Source organism: Ochotona curzoniae, unplaced genomic scaffold (genome assembly GCF_017591425.1).
Source record: "Ochotona curzoniae isolate NIBS_2020 unplaced genomic scaffold, NIBS_Ocur_1.0 contig_2321, whole genome shotgun sequence".
NCBI lineage: Eukaryota > Metazoa > Chordata > Mammalia > Lagomorpha > Ochotonidae > Ochotona > Ochotona curzoniae.
The window spans coordinates 10,501,259-10,523,326 of record NW_024465421.1 but is presented as its reverse complement, the minus strand read 5'-3'; the positions used below and the strand labels follow the sequence as shown (position 1 = coordinate 10,523,326).

Sequence of the window (22,068 nt, the reverse complement as noted above, 5' to 3'; positions counted from 1 at the left end):
GTTCTGCAGCCACCTCGGGCGACAGCATCGTTTATATCCTCCCCACACAGTGTTTTCTGCACATGCGTGAATCTCAATTATAGGCAGTGGAGGTTTGTGTGGTAGACATGATGCATTTATGAGCCAGAGCAAACATTTACTAATGCTGGTAATTCATGTAGGAGTGGCAGGAGAGAAGAATAGGAGCCGTGCCTGGTCCTCTCATAGCTAATCAGGGCCCTGAGATGGGATGAGAATTGATGCACAGCTTGAGGCACCTGCTCTCCCAGGCATGTCTACCCAACCCAGGAGATCAATGATACAAGTGCCCCAGGGTCCAGCCCTCAGGCTTTTGTTTATCCATACTGTCTAAGCATCAGTGTCTACCATCTGTGTATGTTGTGTACGCCCAAATGTTTCTCCAGCCCTGAGTTCTTGCTGAATCCTGTGTTCTTTGTTTGGCTGACATTTCCATTCAGGTGTAAGACTTTTCCAGTATAACGTGCCCGAAGCAAAGCTCCCAACGTCCTCAGTCTATATCCAGGCTTTCTCCTCTCATTGTTTTCCTCTCATTCATGTTTCCAGTTGCTTGGGCCTGACACCCTAGAGTTACACCAATATGTCTCTTTCTCTTATTTCCACATAGAAATCTAGGTGATACTGGCTTTTTCTTCCATATATGTATAGAATCTGCCCACTGCACCACTCCCATCACGGTCTCTGAGCTGGCCCCTGTAATTCCTTCCCTGTGCAGTTAGCTCCCATTGCATGAGTTAAAACATGGGACACTGTCATTCTGACTATGACGCAGTCCTGGGCTCAAAAACCCTGGGAATTTCCCTTTGCACTCAGGATATAATTGCATCCGTAAGCTCGTACTTCCTCTGTTCACATACCTTGTTTTTTTTTTTTTGTCTCCCTCTTTCATCCTCTCCAGCCACACTGACCCCTTTCGTGTCCACACACGTGCTGAGAGTCCTTCTGCCTCTGCCTACAAGAGGTTTCTGCAAGAGTGCCACACTTGACTTCTTTTAGTCTCCTCCTGTGTGTGTCTGTGTCTGTGTGTTTTCTGAGGTGGGGAAGGATTTCCTAAGCAACAAACAGAAGTACTAATCGCATGATGAAGAATGATCCACAGAACTGCTTTAACCTTCAGCTTTTTAACATCAACACACACACACAGAGTGATACATCAAGAAACGAACTAGGGGAAGATCTTTGCAATCTGTATCATAGAGTAGGGATACCCAGAATGCATACAGACAACTCATATGAATCCGAAAGAGAACAATGCAATAGGAAATGGAAGATAGAAATATTTCTACTCTGAAGGATATACAGGTTACCAATAAGCAGAAGAAATAAATTGCCCAAATTCAGGGAAATTCAAATTACAGCAGTTAGGCTGGGGCACCAGATTCCTCACTGAAGAGCTGGACCCCAGACTCCTCACTGAAGAGCTGGACCCCAGGGGCTCCCAGACCCTGCATGATACTTACCTTGGATTCTGTCCTTTCCCTGTTTCTATGCACTTGTACCAAACCACGTGGATTTCCACCTGTTAATTACACATCAGTGTTTTTCCATGCCCAAAGTTAGCGTGAAACACCACCTGTTCCTAATGCTGTAGGGACACAAGGATTCCTGGCAGACATGCGACAGCATCTGGAAGAAGCAGAGGTGTTAATCTGATCCAATCATGCAAACGTGTTTTGGGGGTCTCTACTGGTCTGTTTCCCAAGGAGCTCATGCTTTGGGGGAGGAGACAAGGAAGTGCATTTGTACCCTGTGGTGTGATGCCCTGATCATGGGAATAGCGAGTAGAGTTCCGGAGGGAGGAGATGCCCTGTGAGCCTGGGGAAAACCTTGAGCTGAGGCCTGAGGACCAGCCGTCTCCTAATGGGTAGAAGTAGGGAGGATCAGCACCATTGCAGGTGGTGAAGGAACGCAGGGACTACTGTCATCCATTGGAAGGGGGAATGCAACTTGGAAAGAAAAAAAGAAACACCAAAGAGGGGAGTTTATCTATATTCTATTAAAATGAACAAATGAACTCTGGTGACCCAGCAGTCCAGCTTCTCTATGGCTGGATTTAGGAACGTGCTGAAGAAATTGCACAATGAGACATGAGCTCCCTTCATTCTTACTTGTGATGGGAATTCAGTTGACCTGGAAGGATCTTCCATGGGGTGGGATGGAGGGGGTTGGGATGGAAGCAACAGTTTGCGTAGACCATGATGCATATTCCTTGGAAAACGGGATATGCGCTAAGAGGGAAAGATCTCACTAAACATTATTAAACAGAAATCTGTATTCCAGAATGCTATAGACAGTATAATAGTACTTGTAATAGTGATAAACTTCCACTCATGTATATACATGGACTCGAAACAGTATTACCTGTTGTGCTCTGTGGAATACAGAGAAGCAAGGGATTGGTTTCCAAGAAAGACTTGAACTCAAACACTGGTCTCTGGAAGTCTAAATAAAGGACCAGAGCTTGTCTGGTGGCTCTTAGGATGAGAACTGTCTCTCAGCAAGGCAGCAATTGTCATTGTTGTTGAAAGCTCTTAGGTCAGGCAGTTGGACCTACAGTCACAAAGTTGTGTCTGCCCTAACACGGGGTGTACAGGTTTGAGGCTTATTTAGAATGTGCTTTGTTTTGTATAGGGACTGGCTTAGGGAGCAGGAAGCTGTCCACCAGGGCAGCCTGTCAAAGATGCATTGAGCTCTACTAAGAGACAAGACACACTGTAAACTGGGCAGAGTAATCCAGAAATGGGAGACCAGCTTTTCAGACACAGCCAGTGCTTGCTCAATCTACCTGGGTTGTTGTGACAGCATGCAAGAGTAAGCATTCTGGAGGAATGTGGATTAGGAAAACAGCAAGCTATTTACCCAATCCGAAGCCAGGAGATCCTTCCAGGTCTCTCTCCTGGGTGCAGGGTTCCAAGGACTCAGGCTGTCCTTTGCTGCTTTTGCAGTTTATAAGCAGAGAGCTAGATCAGAAGTGGAGCAACTGGGATGAGCACCAGCACTGATATGGAATGCTGGTGCTGGAAGTGGCAGATTAGCTTGCTGACCCACTGTGGCAACCACTGCTCACATGTTCTTATAATGATTGTGAGAAAGAAAGTATCATCAGACAGTCCTCCCTTCTTCCCCCAAAAAAGAACTTTGATTCATCCTCTTGCATCCCCAGCCAAATGCACACTCCACCCCTGTATCTCCTTCTCTCTGAGGAAGAGCTCCGTGTAGACGTGGCAGTTCTCAGGCATTGGTCATCTGTTTGCTGTCTCCAGAGCCCATCCTCAGCCTGGAGGAGATGTGGTTCACACCTGGTCGGTGGTTGACTAGAGAAATTCAAACACAGATCACAGGATTAGGCAGACACAAGGGTGAAAGAATAATTCCCTGTTCTTTGGAACTATTTTGTTTAAATTACAGGAGAGCGCTTCAGCTTGGTGCTAGCAGGTTTTTGAGAGCTAATGTTGTTCCTTTCTCTTGTCATGGAATTCAGCTGAGTGATGGCTTCTTAAACCATGGCTGCACATGAAAATATCCTGGAGAGCTTTGGAAAAAGCATGTGTAGTCCATATAGTTATGATGAAGAATCGATTGGATCAAATTCTGTGCCTCAAGGTGGGCACGTCTTCTTCATCCTTTCTTTTCCCCTCCTTTCCTAATTTCTAATTACTCTGCCCCATTCCCTGTCGTTGCTGTTTTCCATTTTGTCCATCACTCAACAAATATTGAGACATATCTGATGTCAGGCAGTGCATGAAGTGTTGGGTGTTAAAAAAAAATCACCTCCCTTGTTTGAAGATTACATTCCGTAGGCAGGACAACCTGTACACAAAGAAAAAGATAAACATTTCAATAAGATCAGTGGCTAGAGTAGCTCAGCAGCTTTGGCTGCCACCTGCAATATGAATGTCAGTTCAAGTCCCAGCTGCTCTGCTTCTGATCCACCTCCCTCCTGATGCATCAGGCAAAGGAGCAGACGACCCAAGTACATGGGTCCCTGCAACCTCCATGGGAGACCCACATGGTGCTCCAGACTCCTGGCTTCCAATGGGACCAGCTTGGTCTTTGTAACCATTTGGAAAGTGTGTGTGTGTGTGTGTGTGTGTGTGTGTGTGTGTGAGAGAGAGAGAGAGAGAGAGAGAGAGAGAGAGAGGCCGTGCCTTTAAAATAAATAAAATACATCTGTAAAAACCAAGAGAACAACAAAAGTTGATTGTAAAGGCGGATGTCGAGCATGGGAGATTGCTCTCTGATGAGGCTATATTTGAGCTGAGATCTGAGGCAGTTATGGGAGGAGCAGGTGTGTGTGTGAGAGAGAGAGAGACACTCCCTCAATGAAGGGAATTAGTATGCATGAATACCTGATAATAAAAGAATTCTTGCAGCATCCTGTGTGTGCATGTCTATGTATGTATGTCTGGGTGTGCACCGATCCCCTTGCCTATCTGTCACTTCTCCATCTGTTATATGGTCAGATTGATTGGTTTGAAAATCTGTTTAGTATTTCATGCACCCAAAGCTGTGAAAGTCAATTCTAAATACATGCACAGTAGGCTGCAGTCATTAATTTATGATTGTGTTTTAACATCATTGACTCCAGAGCTCTCAACTCAGGGATCCAACATCCTGAAGGAAACCACTCAAGGACAACACAGACCACTCTTCCTTGGGCACTGCCGAGAAGTGGTCATCCTGTAGACCTCGCAAATGTAGGGACGAGGGGTTTGTGGGAGTGCTTCCGCTCAGCAGTGTAGAGACTGCCTTCAACGTTGTGTCTCAGTTGCTTTAAAACTCCACAGCTGGGGCATGGTGGTGTGGCAAACACACTTGCTCTTCGTGGCGACACTCATACTTGGCATTCATTCGGATGGATGCTTCCATCAGAGTGACTTTTTATTGTACAAGTTTCCATAGCCGGTCATGCTTGACCTCACATTGTCACCAAGAAAACATCCAGTGCTTTGAACATCACCAGTCTCACTGACCGCAAGGAATAAACATGTGCAGATGATTTACAAAAAGCCAAGTTCACTTTCAGGATGAAGTAAACATCAAGTCTCTCATCATCAGCATGGGTCTTCAGGTGGCATTTCCTGAGCATGCACAGTGAAGGAATAGGCCTCTTATGTAGTAGCAACACTCATTAACACGTGCTTAGAGCCGATACCTCCTTGCAGGCACCCTGCTAAGTGCTTCCTAGGCATCAGCTCCTTTGGTCCTCCTAAATTTGCTCTGAGATCTGACTGTTTGGATGTAGTCGCTGATCTGAAGGGGAAGCTAAGGTTTGGAGTGGTTCTGTGGAGTTTCCAAAGTCGCTGAGTTGGGGAGAGAATGACAGAGCCAAGATTCCAGAGAGGGACAAGGACAGCAGTCCTCTGCAGCAAAGGGAGAGAAGGATGGTACTCAGGGCATCTGCTTTGCAAAGGACATGCCAGTCAAGCCCACTGGCTGAGCCTCCATGAAGAGCACATGGGAGTGTTTTAAAGGGCAGGGAGGATGAAGCAGAGGGTAGCTTGAAAGTAAAGCTGGCAGATGGGCGCCCCCCTTCATAAACCACCACCTCGTGCTCACTGTGTCTGAGTGTGATGATGGTCTGCATCATTGGAGGCTGTGGGGCGTATGCCTGCCTAAAAGGACTGACCTCATCCACAGGATGTAGGTGCAAAGGCGGGAGGGCTGGCAGCATGTCCGAGGCAGTGTTGCGCTAACACACAGCTGGGAGTGAAGCGTCAGCTGGAGAGAGCGGGGCACAGGTCTTCCCGAGAGGAGTCTTCTCGTGTCAGTGTTTGTTAGACTGTGAGCACAGGGTGCCTGGGCAGACAGGTTGACACCTCCGTAATCATCTCATTGTTGCATCTGCCCTTGGAAGCGTTAAGTCCGAGAAATGCAGTGAAACAGCTGATCGATTTTGGCATGTGAGGTTCTATAGAGGGTTGCTCTCAAGGCACCCTGAGACAAAAGTATCCTCAGAATCTTCATGGAAAGCTTGGTACCAAAAAGGCTTGGCATCGAGGCATAATATGCATTTTCTATGAAATTTCTTCATATGATACTTCTTTATAATATGCATATTCTATAAAATTTCCCAAGTACCTGTGCATTAATTAGGTATCAGAGAAATATACTCTGATGGTTCCTCAAGCAAGGAGCAGGTGAAATGTATTCCATAATTTTGTTAACTTGAAATCATTGAATATCTTGCCTTAGAATCTCTTGAGTTTAATCACAAGGGAAGTGGGTTGGGAATGAAGGGACTTTCCACCATGGAAGCTGTGAGGGTCTAGACAGGCAGTGGTTTAGAATTTTTAGATCTATGCTTAAAAACCTGTGGACTTGAGAATTACCATAAGTGAACTCCACATTCCTATAGATAACAAACATAAAAAATGGAAAAAACTCATATAAACATCCATAGGTGCAAGCAGGTACGTTCGCTCTCTTTCTCTCTCTCTCTCTCTCTCCCTCTCTCTCTCTCTCCCCTCCCTCTCTCACATACACACACACACACACACCATAGCAACCTTCCAAAAATCAGTGCTGCCTCAATCACACATGCATTTTAAAGGATCATTGAGTTCATAGTTCTTGCTTTCCTGCATGCTTCCCAAATGAAATGATATGGGAAGCTTAGCTACTGTCATTAGATGGTCTGTTGTTATCGACAAGTGATCATATTGAGGAAAGTCAGGGGTAAATGTTGAGAGAGATGAAAACAGTGCCTGCGGTTTGTGTAGTGTGGGCCACAGACCTGTAGTGGCTTACCTGGCTCAGAAATAAGACTTCCCAAATGCTTAGACATCCAGGATGGCAAGGAGAGTTTTTTAAGTAATTCCATAGATGTCAAGTGAAAACATCTTGGTGCTGTAAAACTGGGTTACTGCCATGCTCATTGAAGAGGTGGATTCCTTGGACTCAGGATCATCATTCGCAGGGAGTACACCTTGCAGGTGACCAGGAATCATCTTTGAGATCCCTGGGATCTTCTGACCTACTGTGGGCTCCATTATCAACCATGATTATAGGAGAGGGAGTTTACCGATACTTGAGCCATGCTGAGCATCTAATGCTTTCTGTTGGGAACAAGTGAAAGATGCTGTGGCTCCCTCCAGCACCCCCACAAGTGGACAGATTATGGGACTGGGGGTGTAAGGTGTTAAGTGTGCTGGCGAAAGCAAGGGTGGTTCAGAGATGGAACCCCAAAACTCAACTTCTGAACACACACCACTCTTTGGATATAAATGGGCTTGACAAGCTCTAGAAGGTCATAGTGATCTCTGCAATCAGGTGGATGCTCCCCAATGCAGTGATTCTCAGCCTGAAACTCATGGACCATTGTGAGTTCTAAGCGATAAGACTAGGCCTTGCAGACTGATTTTCTTGTTTCTCCTTTATTAAGTGAAATGCGTCTCGGTGTAGTGATCTTGGTTTTCTCCTATCATGAAATGCTAATGAATACTGGTATTATTTTTCTGGTACATAAAACAAAAATAAACAAATCCATTATGACTTGATGTGATGTTGGTTCTAAAACCCAGATCTGTGAAGGAAAATGGGGTTAGTATAATAGATCAGTATGTAAATTTGTTAAAAGCACGGGTCTGACGTCTTCCAGCTCTTGGGGACAGCTTAACATCTCCGCTTGCTCTAGGTGTAGTCTAATGGATTGCTGACAATTTAGCCTCATCATGAGATCCAGAGAAGGTACTATATCACCTCAAATTCACCAGGACACTTTTCTTTGAGGCTACAAAACTGGATATGGTGGCCTGAATTTTGTATGTGATGTCTCCCAACTACAGAAAGAGAGAAAACACAGTTAGAGCTGGTCCTTGCTACATTTGGAAGAACAGATCCATTTTTCAAAGGTGCTCAAACCTGCTTGAGAAGTGGGAAGGTCCTGAGAGGGGTCTTTCTGTTTTCCCATTTTAATTCCTCTGCTTTTCCTATGTCTGCGGACATGAAGGACACAGATGTCGCCTTGTGAGGGAGGTGGTGTTCTTAACTATTGATCCTTTGAGCTGGATTCTGTCCTGAAGTGGCTTGTAACACTGAGATATCCCCAGAAGTGAACAATAATGGCTGCTTTCCCGAAGAGTTCTCTTTGCCAAAGTGTCATATCATCATGTATTCTCTTTCTTCCTCTTTCTGGTCACTGGGTCTGTGATATCCCGCAGAGTGCCCTTATTCATTTGTGATGATATCTTCAGAAAACCATCACAGAAAACCATAGACAGCTCAGCTCTGTGTTTGTATGGCTACCCCAAGACCTCTAATCCTGTCAGTTGCCACAGTCTTGCTGGCTGCGAGGCCCCTCCTGAACTCCTGCACACAGCACCCTTCTGGGACAGAAATGAGATCCCAAACCCAGGCCTTCATTAGCGTCTGTGTTTCCCTTGTCTCTTGGTCATTGTGCCATAGCTGCCTAGCATAAACCCTCAATGTACATCTGTTTGCGTGATGTTTCCAACTCCTGGTGGATTCTCCATGTCTATTAACAGTTCTCTTTGTAAAGCAGATGAATTAGCCCTTAGGTTTGAAGAAAGCTTCTGATTTTCCAAATTGATTTTCCAAATTTAATGAAGCCAGTCTTGAAGTCTGCATTACTAGTTTGAACAGAAGTCCTTCATCATTATTCAGAACCACCTCTGATGCCCTTTATAAAGCAGCCCAGGAAGCAGAGGATGACTCCAGGCTCTCTTTGTCGTGTGCAGTTTGATATGTTGGTACCCACTACCCCAACCCTATGCCAAACTCATAGAAGCCTTTTGAAGAGTCAGCACTTAGTTCAGCTACACAAACATACATGACAGATTTTCCCCATTTCTGGGGCATTGTATTCAGCAATCTCACATGGTCACCTTTCCATGCAAAGTAATTGCCTCAATGTCATAGCAATGGCCATGACAGTAATAATAGCTAACACATCTACTGCATTTAAATATTATGCTGTTAAGTGTAGAGTACTCATAAACTCATTTACTTTTCAAAACTATTGTTATCTCATTTTGTGACAGTGTAAATCTAGGCAGTGTCCAACCGACTTTTCCCTAAATTCTACCTCTAAGACTAGAGCCCAGATTTACATTCAGGCAATCTGGTTACATCAGTGGCTTTCAATTCAGGAGTAATTTGGACACCCCTAGATACACTGGGCCGTGTCTCTAGACATTTGCAGTTGTCATGACTACAGAGCACTACCAGAACCTGGAAGGTAAAGGCCAGAGATGTTACTCAAATGGCTCCGGTACCAGACCATGCCCTCACAAAGGAATTAGCCATCTCCAAATGATGAGGGTGCTAAGATTGAGAAACTCTGGATTGGACCTAGGTATTTGAAACAGAAGACTTCTCAGTGGGTTGTCTGAAGTGAGAAGCCATACATTTAAAAAAAAATCAGGTCATGAAATAGAGAAACTTCCTCAGATTTCCTAGACAATGATATTGCCCGATGTAGAGAATCAAGCACGGGCTAGTTTTCTTGGACCTTGGAGAAGTGTGTTGGGGTTGGCAGGTGGTGGTGGGTGATGACTCAGCCTCTCCTTCTTTTTGCTAGGTGAGTATCCAGAGGCAAAAACAAACACAGAATGATGTCCCAATAGGTCATCTTCATCTACGAACTGTTCATATGCCATCCAGCTGTCTTCTGTGCTTCTTGAGTCCTCTGGGGAGTGAACCAGCAAATGGAAGACCTTCTCTCTCTAGCTATGCTTCTCTTAGTAAAATCTGCCTTTCAACAATGATTTTTTTTTAAAGTGGACATTCAGTCTTTTCCTTCAGGACCTTATGGACTATTGAGGGACAAAGCTCACATGTGCCTTACTGTCGGTATGTAGCAAAACGAGCGTGGATAAACAGTATATGGAACCAATGTTGTATGTGGGGGGGTGAGTACAAACACAGCCCTTTTTCTGTGTAGGAGTTTATGGCCCAAGGAAGGGAAGCCTTGCACTAAATTCAGTTTGTTAAATTAGAACGCTGAAATCAGTACTCCTTTCTCAACTTCCGTTTGGCTAACAGCTGGGTAGCACCAAGGGCCCCCTACGTTTCTTGGATCTGAGCTTAAGAGGTGGGCTTTCAAATGATTTGACTATTTTTGCCTTCAGGAATGTAGAGGTTCAGGAATCTGAAAAGCACAGTGAACTTTCCAAAATAACTGGGCAGGGCAGAATCCTGGCTATAAATCATCGGATAGGGTTCACATTCTCTCCGACTCCGTTTCCACATCTCTGTAAAGGGCTCAGTGTATGCTCCCTCGAAAGCTGAACCAGAATAACATGTGAAATTGCCTTGCTCGGGGCTGAGCAAGCAGCACTTGCTCAATTGAATGCCTAAGTGAATTTTCTTCCCCAGAGTGGAGGAACTGGCCCTGTCTCCTGCCCTTGCTCTAACCACCATTCTCCTGAGTTACAGTTCATCAGCAGGGCTCAGAAAATACTGCTAATTTATGCATCATTTATTGCACCGGATAATGCATTTGGGAAAATGTAAGGTGTCCACATAGCTTTAATTCAGACAAACCCAAGACAAGCTCTGCCACTGACCCCTCCAAAGAGAATGGGCACTTTATTTCTAATATGTGTGATTGCTTCCTCCCTCGGTATTCATGATGTTATCCATTCGCTTCAATTGAGGAGGCCCCAGAGAGACATATCACAAATTGAATGATGTAGCTTGATCTGGCAAGAATTTCTAGGGATTCTGGACTGCGTTTCCGTAACTCCCAGTGGTAAGTCAGGGACAGCCACCTTTATAGCACAAATAATGAGTCTCATTTCAAGATTCAACTTTACCACCTTGCAATAGAGTGACCTTGGGCCAGTCACATAACCTTGCTGAGCTTCTGTGGTTTGATTGAATGCTGCCAGATAGTAAGCAAGAATAGAGTCTGGATCGAGCTTTCATTTTTACTGTTGCAGGTTGGGATAATTTAACTGATCTCATTTGAATTTCTGATTCCTGATCTCCAAAGGGGCGATAAATAATAGGTCCCTCTTTAAAAAAAAAAAAAGATGTATTCATTTTTATTTGAAAGGCATAATTACAGAGAGAAGGAGACATGGAGAAACATCTTCCATCTAGTCCCTAAGTGTCTGTCACAGCTGGGGCGGTGTTGATCGGAAATTGGGAGCCTCTTCCAGGCTCCCACACGGGTGCAGGGGTCCAAGGACTCACTATGCTCTGCTGCTTTCTTGGTTCATTAGCAGAGATCTGGATGCAAAGTGGAGCAGCTGGGAGTCAAACAAGTACATATATGGGATGCCAACGCTGCAGGCAGAGGATTAACCTACTATACCATGGTGCTAGCCAAGCTAATATAATGAGATTTAGTTCTGTGCTAGGCACATACAGTATGTATGTTCTGCTGGTTCAGTCTCTGGAATACTCCATTTCCTTTCCTGGTTGGGAGCCCTGCTTCTCTGAGGTCCTTCCCTTAAGTTCATCACTGAGAGCCCTCTTCAATGGCTGAGGCTGGGCCAGTGAGAAACCTGGAGGCAGGATCACCATTGGGTGGCAAAGGCCCAAGTCATCATCCATAGCAGACAGCTTGATTGGAAGCAAAACCACCAACACTCTCACAAAGATTTATTTATTTATTGGAAAGTCAGATATACAGAGAGGAGGAGAGACAGAGAGGAAAACCTTCTGTCCGATGATTCACTCTCCAAGTGAGCGCAGCGGTCGATGCTATGCCGATCCGAAGCCAGGAGACTCTTCTGGGTCTCCCACGTGGGTGCAGGGTCCCAAAGCATTGGGCTGTCCTCGACTGCTTTCCCAGGCCACAAGCAGGGAGCTGGATGGGAAGTGGAACTGCTGGGATTAGACCTGGCGCCCATATGGGATCCCGGGGCGCTCAAGGCGAGGACTTTAGCCACTGCACCATCACGCCAGGCCCTAGACATTCCTCTTCACCAGCTCCTTATTATGCTTAACTTCCAAATGACGAAACTGGGATGTGAGTTCCTTACTCAAGGCCGGTTATTTGCTTATTATGTCTGCCAGGTGGTAAGTGGGCCAACTCAGTAAGTCTGGCTGGGGATCTGTGTTCTTTACTATGAGGCTGGACAATCTGTTGTCTGCAAATGTTTGGGAAATCACGCTCGCTTCTAACCTTGAACTCTCAATGCCATGACATAGCATGGAATGCACACTTGGTAAGGACTGGTGCTCACTCCCAGCTGTGTGGTCATTGCCACCTGCTGCTGACCTTCGTTCCAGGGGGACTGTGTTTCAGACAGCACCAACACAAAGGGGAAACGGGCTGGGGACGGGACAGAGCATTGGCTAGTGTCTCATAAACATTTGGGGCTGTGAGAGCAGCTGTGTGATCCTGCGGAATGATTCTCACTTGAGGACTGTGTGTTGACGCTGATGTCACGGCTGCTCTGAGCACCCGGGATACTGTTAACGAGCTATTCCAAGCCCAGCTGCAGTGTTTTCTCACCATATGGCCTGCACTGAAGAGCACGGTCTTTCAGACACGGATGGCATGTGACTCAGAATGCTGAGCCCTTTAGCGTGGAACACTTGCTTGGAGGAACTGTATCCCTCCTGACAGCCCCACTGCTCCAGACTTCCAGGAACCGTGAATTCATGTGCATGTTATTCATTTATTCATCCAGTCCACCCAGATGGTTATGGGGCAAGCTGCTCAAGGGTGGGTACTGTGTTAATAAGCACTGGGGGTGCAGAGGTAGGCGGAACATGTCCTGCAGCCTCAAAAAACATTGTTCTAAGCTCTGTAATGCAGAGGGTTACCAAGGGCTCTGGGAATTAGGATTAGGGGAAACGTTTGTGATGGAGTCTCTGTAAACATCGCAGCAAGCATCCAGACACATCCGAGTCATGAGAATTTTACAAAGATGCAAAGGAAAGGTCTTGTCTTCTACTGTGATGGTAAAGAAAGGAGGGCCTGTCTCTCCCTACTCTCCAGCAGGTGGAATGGGGGCACAGGGAATATATGTTCACCTCCAGCCAGATCTTCCTTGGATCTCACACCATTGTATCAAAATGGTTATTCGGTAATTGCAACTGGGTACGGGACAGAGCTCTCACAGTCAGACTTGGGATCTTCCTCCCAAGATTTGCATACTTTCCTGTATTCTGTGCATCAGTGAATGAGCTATGCTGTTGGAGCCCTTGGTAATACCCTCCTTTGTCTTGCACACAGTTCTTCCCCATCACTTGGGACCGTTGACCTCATTAAAAAAATATGTCCCATTTCTGATCACTTCTGGCCACATTGCCCTCTCCAGCTCCCTCCAGGCTGCCACCATTTCTAACTGCTCTCCTAAAGTGGCTGTTAGTCAGTTTCCCTTCTTCCACTCTTGCCACACTCCTGTGTAATCACAGAGAAGGAGCCAAGAAAAAACAAAACAAAACAAAACTAAGTGTAAATCACATTCCCTTGTTTCAGATTCTTCAGTGGCTTCTCAAAACATTTAAAACAAAAAAACTGGGCCTGGTGTGGTAGCCTAATGGCTAAATCCTTGCTTTGTAACTGCCAAGATTCCTGTGCTAGCTGCTTCATTTCCCATTCAGCTTCCTGGTTGTGGCCTGGGAAAGCAGTGGAGGATAGCTCAAAGCCTTGGGACCCTGCACCCTCATGGGAGACCTGGGGGAGGCTCGGGGCTCCTGACTTTGGTTCAGCTCAGTTCTTGCCACTCTGGCCATTGCAACCACTTGGGGAGTGAACCAGCAAGGAAGGAAGGAAAGAAGGAAGGAGGGGGAGAAGAGAAAAATAGGAAAAACTTGTATGTCTTTCTCATGGTCTATAGGACCCTCCATGGAATATTCCTTGTTCATCTCCTTGCCTTATTTTCTCTCTTTCTTATTTTTTCTGAGTCCCCTGCAGAACTGCTGAAAATATGATCACGCTGAACTGTTGGATCCCTTTGAGATCTTCCTTAAGGCTTAAAAAAGGCAAAGGAATCCAAAGTGCAGGTGGAAGAGTTGGTCTTAGTAAAATGGATGGTTCCCCTAGTCCAACAAGGATGTGATGTAGAAACGTATCTTGGATATGAAGTCCAGGTGAGAACCCTGCTGAAGAGATGAGAATGGAATAATAAGGAAATGAAGAGACCAAAACCTACACTTAGGGTTGGACTAGGCTTGGCAAAAAAAAGTTCGTAACTTGTCATCCATCCATCCAGCTCATCCATGCCTTCGCTAGAGGTTTGCCAAACACTTGCTGATTTCAAGATCTAGTGTCGAATCATGTTTACCCAGCCACTGAACTTACAAAAGACGCCTCTACTTGCTGAGACATTAGACAGTATATTCGGGTTCTGAGCCCATTTGTTTCTCTGTAAAGCTGGAATAATAGTGATAGCCCCTGTGCTGATTAAAATGCTTCCTTGTGTGACAATGCAAAGAGCCCCACACTTATGCAAGTGGTAGCTGGACTGGCAGCTCTGGGGAGGAAGGGACTGTTTGTGCTCTGTTCACTGTTGCATTACTGGCAAGTGATTCAGAAAGGAGCGTATGTATGTATTATGAATGAATGGATCCATGAATGAACAAATCAATGAATATACTGGGGTGTGAAATGATGTCGGAGAGACGAATTGCTGATTCATGGATTCCAAGCTGATCCTGGATGTCTTCTTACTAACAAAGCAGGTTGAGTAACTGATGCCGCAACAGTTGGCTTTCGGCTTGATGAAGTAGTCTTCCCACTTGTGCCTCCCATGCAGAGTCTCTTCTAGCTCGCAAGTTTGAGCAGGCATTTGTAGCTGTTCTAAGTCTCTCCAATGCTCCTTCTCCGGTTTGCTTCAGCAGCAGGCACTGAGCTAGACACTCACAATCGCTCATATTCCCGGGTTTGCATGTTGAGTCTCATGGCATTCCAGACACTGCAGATAAAAGAGCCAAGATCCACAGAGATCTTGACAGATTGCCACTTAGCTGAAACACAGGGCATATACATTCAAACAGAGCTCAAGACGAGGCATGCACTGAACACTGAAGTCTAGGCAGTAAAGGTGGAAAAGGCAAAAGAAAAAACCCAAACAGCTGCTCTTGTGCTAAGGAAAAACACAACAAAATAAACAAGCCAAATGCCTCCAGTGAAACAAAATCTGGAAAGGTCGTGTAAAGAAGGCCTTTATTGACTTAATTTTTGCGTCAACATTTAGTAAATAAAATTGGACCTATTGTGTCTGCAGCTTCCCTGACCATCCTCCTGATTCAGCCAACCGTGATTGAAAATATTTGAAAAAAAGAACCACCTTGCATATGCATTGAGCCTGTACAGAGTGTTCTTGTTATTATTCCCTGAACAATACTGTTTAACAACTATTTGCATAGCATTTACATTGCATTAAGCATTACATGTAATCTGGAGCTGATTTAAAGCGTATGGGAGGATGTAGCCAGTTCGCAAACATGAATTCTCGCCAGGTGTGATGGTTTGGCCTGCGATGATTCCTATTTTACAAGGTGGGAAACTGATGTGCAATCAGTAGAAATCAACCACCAGCTTTTGAATTTAGATCTTCATTTTTGTATTAGTAGTATGACATGGAATACTCATGCATTGTACAGGGCAGCAGCGTCAGAGCCGCAGCCCTGGCCTGCCGTGCAATCATGAAGGGGAACGAGCAATTCTCTACGGTGCACTGTGTTGCTAAGCTGTGATGTTGGGCAGACTAGGTGTATTCTACGCCTTCGTGGCTTGTGATGTTTTTCAGTTTATGATGGATGTGCTGGGAAGTAATCGTATCTTCAATTAAGGGACATGTGTACCATGCCATTTCAGGTAAGGGACTTAAGCCGCATTAAGGGTGGCCATGGGAAAAAGAGGTGGTCCTGAAATTAATCCCTTAGGGATACCAGGGGATGGCTATATTTGTGAACCATTGGGTCCACAAAATATTAAGGGAATAATCTTCCCATTGAAACAACAGCAGAACACCGGCACGTTCCATCTATTCAGATTGAACAAATTAGCTCCCTGCTTGGTCAGAGGCTGTGAACCCAACACTACCTTGCATCAGCACATACTGTTTTTTCTTAGACCAGTCCCTTAATTCTTGAGCCATTCAGCTTTTCCACCTTGTCAGACATTAATATTTTTTTTTTCTTCCGTGAGAATTCTTATAGCCTTCTATAAGAATTGCTGTGAAAATTATATGAGGTGGTTGGCTTAAAGTTTAAAAATTCTGGCGTTGATTGGGTACACCGTCACATTTAATCTTCGTTACTGCCCTATGGAAGCGCCGGACTCTTATTAACCTTGGTTTTCAGATGAGAAATTGAGGTTCAGAATGAGATCAGTCACTTCCTTGAGCTGTCAAGAGTCATCAGGACTCCTGAGGCAGGTGAACATACCTCCCACCATCTGTGTTCCTCAGCCTTGCCCTTCCCAAAGAGACACTTGTATCAGGTGAGGGCTAAGAAAACACACAAACCTAAGGACATCCCAAGGAATATATCAGTTTAACAGCAGTGTGATTATTTATGTCCGGGACAATTGCCTTGAGCCAGAACCTCCATGCTGTCCAACCACGAGACTCTAATAAGAGCTCTAACTCCACATGAATTTTTTTCTACCAGGCAAATTCTTCGTGCTTAATAAAAGTGCTCGCCGAGAAAGCTCAAAACCCAGTAGTAGCAATTAATTATTGACGTAGCATGTGAACGGGAGATAAAGGAACAGTCATTCTTTCTCCACGCACGTGATAGTAAATAAATTTAATTATGGTAGGAGAAGCAAAGGGATCTTCGTCTGCGTTAAGTTTTATTAGCTGAGACATTTAAAAGCATGTCATGATAACAAAGAGGTCTTGAGTAATCCTACATGTGCCACTTCGGTGCAAGGCTCAGAAGTGAAGGGACTTACTGGAGCACATGGTGGCCGGTGGCCCACTGTACTGACAGGTATTGAACAAGCTTAGTGTCCTTGAACTTGGGTCTCCATGTGCCTAGGGCAAATTGACTGACTCATAGGATCCTGAGGCTCGTTTTTTCCTCTGATAGTGCTGCCATGTTGGGACTAGGAGGAAAAATGCTGTCAGACTCCTTTAATATTTTGAAGCTCCCAAGTAGAAGGCCATGGTAAAAGGCCGCCTGGATAGGGCAGTGCGGGCACAAGCATGTGGAGGGAACTGAGGGATGCGGATTCTGCCATGGAATGTAGAGCAGCTCACTGTGCAGCCTTAAGATCAGAGAAAGAAGGAAAGCTCACATGTTGAATCACATCTTGGCTGCAGGCTTTCACTCCATGTGCCATTGTGTTTTCACCTTCGGGCAGGTGTTAGGATTTTTACCAGTGGGAATAGGAAGGCTTGGGACGCCATGCACTTTGCTGAGATTGCAAAATCTGTTTGATTTTTTTTTGTCCATTTTCTGCCTCTGGACTCACGTCTCTTCACTGGTATATTCATGATGCCTTTGGAAAAAGGGGCTCTACAAGGTTTTTCTTGAAAGGCTGTGTCTGGGCAACATGGTCTTTGCCACATCTGCATAACCCTGCTATTAAAAAGCATCAATTAAAAACTGTAATTGTGTTTCAATGTGGGTTTATTTAGGAGCATGAAAATTTGAATTCCAGATAATTCTCACATAACACAAATGTGAGTTTTTTTGTGTGTATTTTCCCCCAACCTTTTAAAAATTATAGAGCATTCTGCACCGGTTATTCTGGAAACACAGGGGGTGGCCAGTAGCTGCCCAACCCTGGACTGGAACACCTTTGAGGTTTTGTTGTGAGCAAAAATTTTCTGAGAGCCACTACAACACATCATAATATCCTTGCTATTAAGCTCTTAGGCATGCCAGATCCTGTGCTAAATACTTTTCAAACATCTCCCTTAATCCTTATACTAGAGTGTGAAGTCGGTACTATCATTATCACCATTTTGGGGATTAGAAGATTAATACATAGATAAATTAAGGATGTATGCAAGTTGAACATGACTGAAAAGTGATACAACAGCAGTGCAAGGCCAGAGGTGTCAGGATCCCAAGAAAGAGTGTCTAAGCCAGCTGCTACCTTTTCTGATAATACCTAGTCAAGAGTATAGTTGGGGTGCATAAGTGCACAGAGTTTCCAAGTGGTTATCCATCTTACCTGGTAACTCCTCACTATATTATTTATATCGCACACTTTGGGTAAAGAAGTTTGGATAACTCTGGGTGGGAGTAACCATGCTCTTCCCTTTTTCTCCTTCTTGCAGAAATGTGATGCCCAAAACGGTGGATGGGCAAATAACTATGGAGAAGACACCCAGTTACTTTGTCACCAATGAGGCTCCCAAGCGCATTCACTCCATGGCCAAGGACATCAAACTGATCGTGGTGGTGAGAAACCCTGTGACCAGGGCCATCTCTGACTACACGCAGACACTGTCAAAGAAACCCGAGATCCCCACCTTCGAGGTGCTGGCCTTCAAAAACCGGACCCTGGGGCTGATCGACGCCTCTTGGAGCGCCATCCGCATAGGCATCTATGCTCTGCACTTGGAGAACTGGCTCCAGTACTTCCCCCTCTCTCAGATTCTCTTCGTCAGTGGCGAGCGCCTCATAGTGGACCCCGCAGGGGAAATGGCCAAAGTGCAGGACTTCCTAGGCCTCAAGCGTGTGGTGACTGAAAAACATTTCTATTTCAACAAAACCAAGGGATTTCCTTGCCTCAAGAAGCCAGAAGACAGCAGTGCCCCAAGGTGCCTGGGCAAGAGCAAGGGCCGGACTCATCCCCGCATTGACCCGGATGTCATCCACAGACTGCGGAAATTCTACAAACCCTTCAACATGATGTTTTACCAAATGACTGGTCAGGACTTCCGGTGGGAACAGGAAGAGGGTGACAAATGAGACAGGAGCTGTGAAGGGAAGGCTAGTGGACAGCTTAGGAGGTTCTTCCCCCGAATCCTGAACCCCCAAGGTTCTGCAGAGCTGCGGCCTTGCTGGAGGGCTGTGCGTATCCCCTCCTTTGTCTGGTCAGGATGGCCTCTAGAGATGTTGGCTTAGACAGAGGGAGTGGGCCCTCCAACCTCGTGGAGGAACTAAGCTCACCTGGGCATCAGCATCTGGTTGACCAGGTGGCCTCAGAACCCACTGCTTATCCCTAATGTCTGCTAGTTTACTGATTCTGTGGACAAAGGGTAAATAGTGCTAGATACGGTGCCATAAATGTCTATCTGAGTGGCAGAAAAGAGAAAGGTCTGCTTTCTGGGGGCTCTGGTTTGAGGAGGCTGGTTCTTGTTATGTGTCTGGCACAGGCACCTGCTGTCCAACTCCTCTCTGGCTCCTCTCCACAACGTGGTTGTGACTGAGTGCTCTAGGACTTTGGGGAGCAAGTCCTCCCCTCACTTATCCCTAGCCTTCTCTCTCAATGCCTCATGCTACAACCCCTTGACCTCCTCCCTCCCACATCGTGAAGGAAGAGGCATGCACGGTCCTCACCAAACACCTGCCAACCCCGGAAGCCTTCGTTCTTACACTCTTCTAAGGAGAGTTCAACTTCTCTTCATGGGTGTCCTGATGACAGAGAGGTTTAGCCCATACCCTGGTATTAGATTCAGGCAAGTTGGTGCCGCTGTGAGTGAGGTGGATACCGATGAAATCAAAGCCCTGTGGTCATCCAAATAAATGGCCATGATTAGGTTGGAAGAAGAAATCCAGACCCTGCCCTCCAAGTACCCTGGTTCTGAGGCATGCTTGAGGTTAGTCTCTGTCCCCTAAAGTCCCCAGAGGAACCAAAACCAGAGAGTTGGTGTGTCCCTTGTTCTGAATAACCCATGGTGATTCAATAGAGAGGGGAGCAAGCCACCCCAATGTTTACCCTCCACCCCCCCGCACCTACCCCCTCAGGGTCATCTCATGCTCTATTTTTTCTATTCAAAGATGGTGTCAGGTGGGGCTGTGGTAAGAGGGATGACTGCACTTTTCAGATCCAGCTTGTCTGGAATGGAGGTCCAGGACTGTCTGCAGACGCCCCCATCAAGGGCTGCCAGATAAAGTGTCCCTTTCCATTAGTCTGGTTCCATTAAAATGCAGCATTTGACATGAAGCACTTGTTCACAGATCTCCAAAATCAGGAATTGTTTGAGTAAAATGGGAAATTTGTATGAGTGGGGGGACTTAAATCTCCTCAGCTGTTATTAAACTGTCATTTCTCCCGCTCAGTGAAAACTGTGTTGTTATAAAGCTTCATGCAACCTGATTCGTGGGTTTTGGTGGCGTGTTTGTGTTGGTCACTTTCATCCCTGCTCCAGCCCTGGAATTCTGGGAGCATTGCTTCTACAGAATGACCAGAAAGGCTCAACTGGGAGAGTGTTTGGGGGATTTTGTCTGCAAAGCAACATAGTTCTTACACACACACACACACACACACACACACACTGACTCCTGAAAGAAGTTAAGCTTTTCCTATCTTAATCCTGGTACAAGATGAGAACTGCTATGCCAGATTCAGAGAGAGAACTTTGTATTATTTTGTTTTGTTTGTTTTTAACATATTACAAAGTGACTTTTGAACTAGGACAACAAATATGCCTTCACTACCATCATAGAAGAGGGTTTACATACACATACCCACACACATTTAAAGCAACAAAATGCAGGCTTGTTCAGAAGGGTGTACAGTGGGACTGGTTGATATGGGTTCTTAGAAGCAGAACGAGGGATAAATGGGGTTCAGTCCTGATCCACTGTAGAGTTGGTTCCAGATCTAGTTTCCTGAGTTCTGTTCAGACTCACACATGAATCAGTCTCTAAATGGGGCTTAGACTCCAAACATTCAAAAGCATTTGAAAGGAAGCTGAGAGTGAAAACAGGACAGTCTTGTGTGTGTGTGTGTGTGTGTGTGTGTGTGTGTGTGTCTGTCCTTTCTCTCTCACATCTTTTTTGTATGGGGATTATTTCCAATGCAAATGGCTGCTCAGGCTTTTTATTGCCTCCATATGGGAACATTTACTCTTCTGGAGTTCAACGACAGGTAGGTAGGAGGTGCCCTCAGAACCGAGATTATCAGTGGGATTTTGGTGCTGGGAAAGTGCTCAGGCTGATTGCCTACTAGTCAAGAACAACCACAACTTCATTCTACCCTTGTCTCTTCCACTTTTGGTGGATACACAGGGACTCACCCCTCGAATCCCCTTGTGCTACCTCCGATACCTCCACGATCATCTGCCTGTCCCTGAAAATAAGAGCATCAATATTTTAAGTGTGGCTTCCAAAGAAAGATACTCTAAATGTGATCATATAAGTGTGACATACAAGTGTGACATACAAGTGTGACATACAAGTGTGACAGACAAATTAACTTTAGAGAAAAAAAGATCTATTTATTTGAAAGTTGGTGTAACAGAGAAAAGGAGAGGAGAGAAATTTTGAGAGAGATCACCCATCTGCTGGTTCATTTCCAAATGGCCATTGCAAGCTGGGCTTGGAATGGCGAGACTGGCAGCATTGCAGAAATGTTGAACTATCAAAACTGCTTCAGCAGGACCCTCGGAGCGTGCCTCACATCAGGGACCTGGGATGGGTGGGAGGCTGGGTGGGGTTTCTCCCTTTGTTTCTCCTCTGACCTCAGATACAGGGAAAAAAAGTGATGATATTAGTGTGGAAACAATGATATTATCCACTTTCCTGTAGCCCTTGACCCTTTGTACTCTAATCAACTAAGTAAGATTATTTAAAAAGAAACCTGTATGTGCAGGTATGTTAACAAGGAGGTATGTTGGAAATGGAGTAACTGGGCACCCTTATGGGATGCTGACATGGAAGGCAGTAATTTAGCCAGCTTCACTACAAAGATGGCTCCATAAAGTAGCTTTTAAAAACATACTTAGTCAATGGTTCATTGCCTGAGATATGAAAATAGAGGACTCCTTAGATTGCACGTATATCCTTGCGTACAACAATGGATTAGAATTCCGTAGAGAGAGCATTAGAAACCCAGCCTTTAAAACTGTGAGAATTTTTATTTTTACGTCTGTGTGGTGATATGGTTGAAAGCCCTTGGCTCTGAAAAGAAGTGCAAACTTGACATGTTTAAGGTCTATTTCCCTCAGTGTCTACCCCAGCTTGATCCTTGTGACTCTAAGAGAAACCCACTAA

At 45.4% G+C, this 22,068-nt stretch overlaps 1 protein-coding gene across 1 annotated transcript in view; it reads left to right on the top strand.

Moving 5' to 3' along the window:
* HS3ST4 (heparan sulfate-glucosamine 3-sulfotransferase 4) overlaps window positions 1–19,410 on the top strand; it is a 325,427-nt gene extending 306,017 nt beyond the window's left edge. The window contains exon 2 of the mRNA XM_040973885.1: window positions 18,183–19,410. Within this exon, the coding sequence (XP_040829819.1) occupies window positions 18,183–18,819 (637 nt within the window). The 3' untranslated portion in view covers window positions 18,820–19,410. The remainder of the gene's footprint in view (window positions 1–18,182) is intronic.
* The last annotated feature ends 2,658 nt before the right edge of the window (window positions 19,411–22,068 follow it).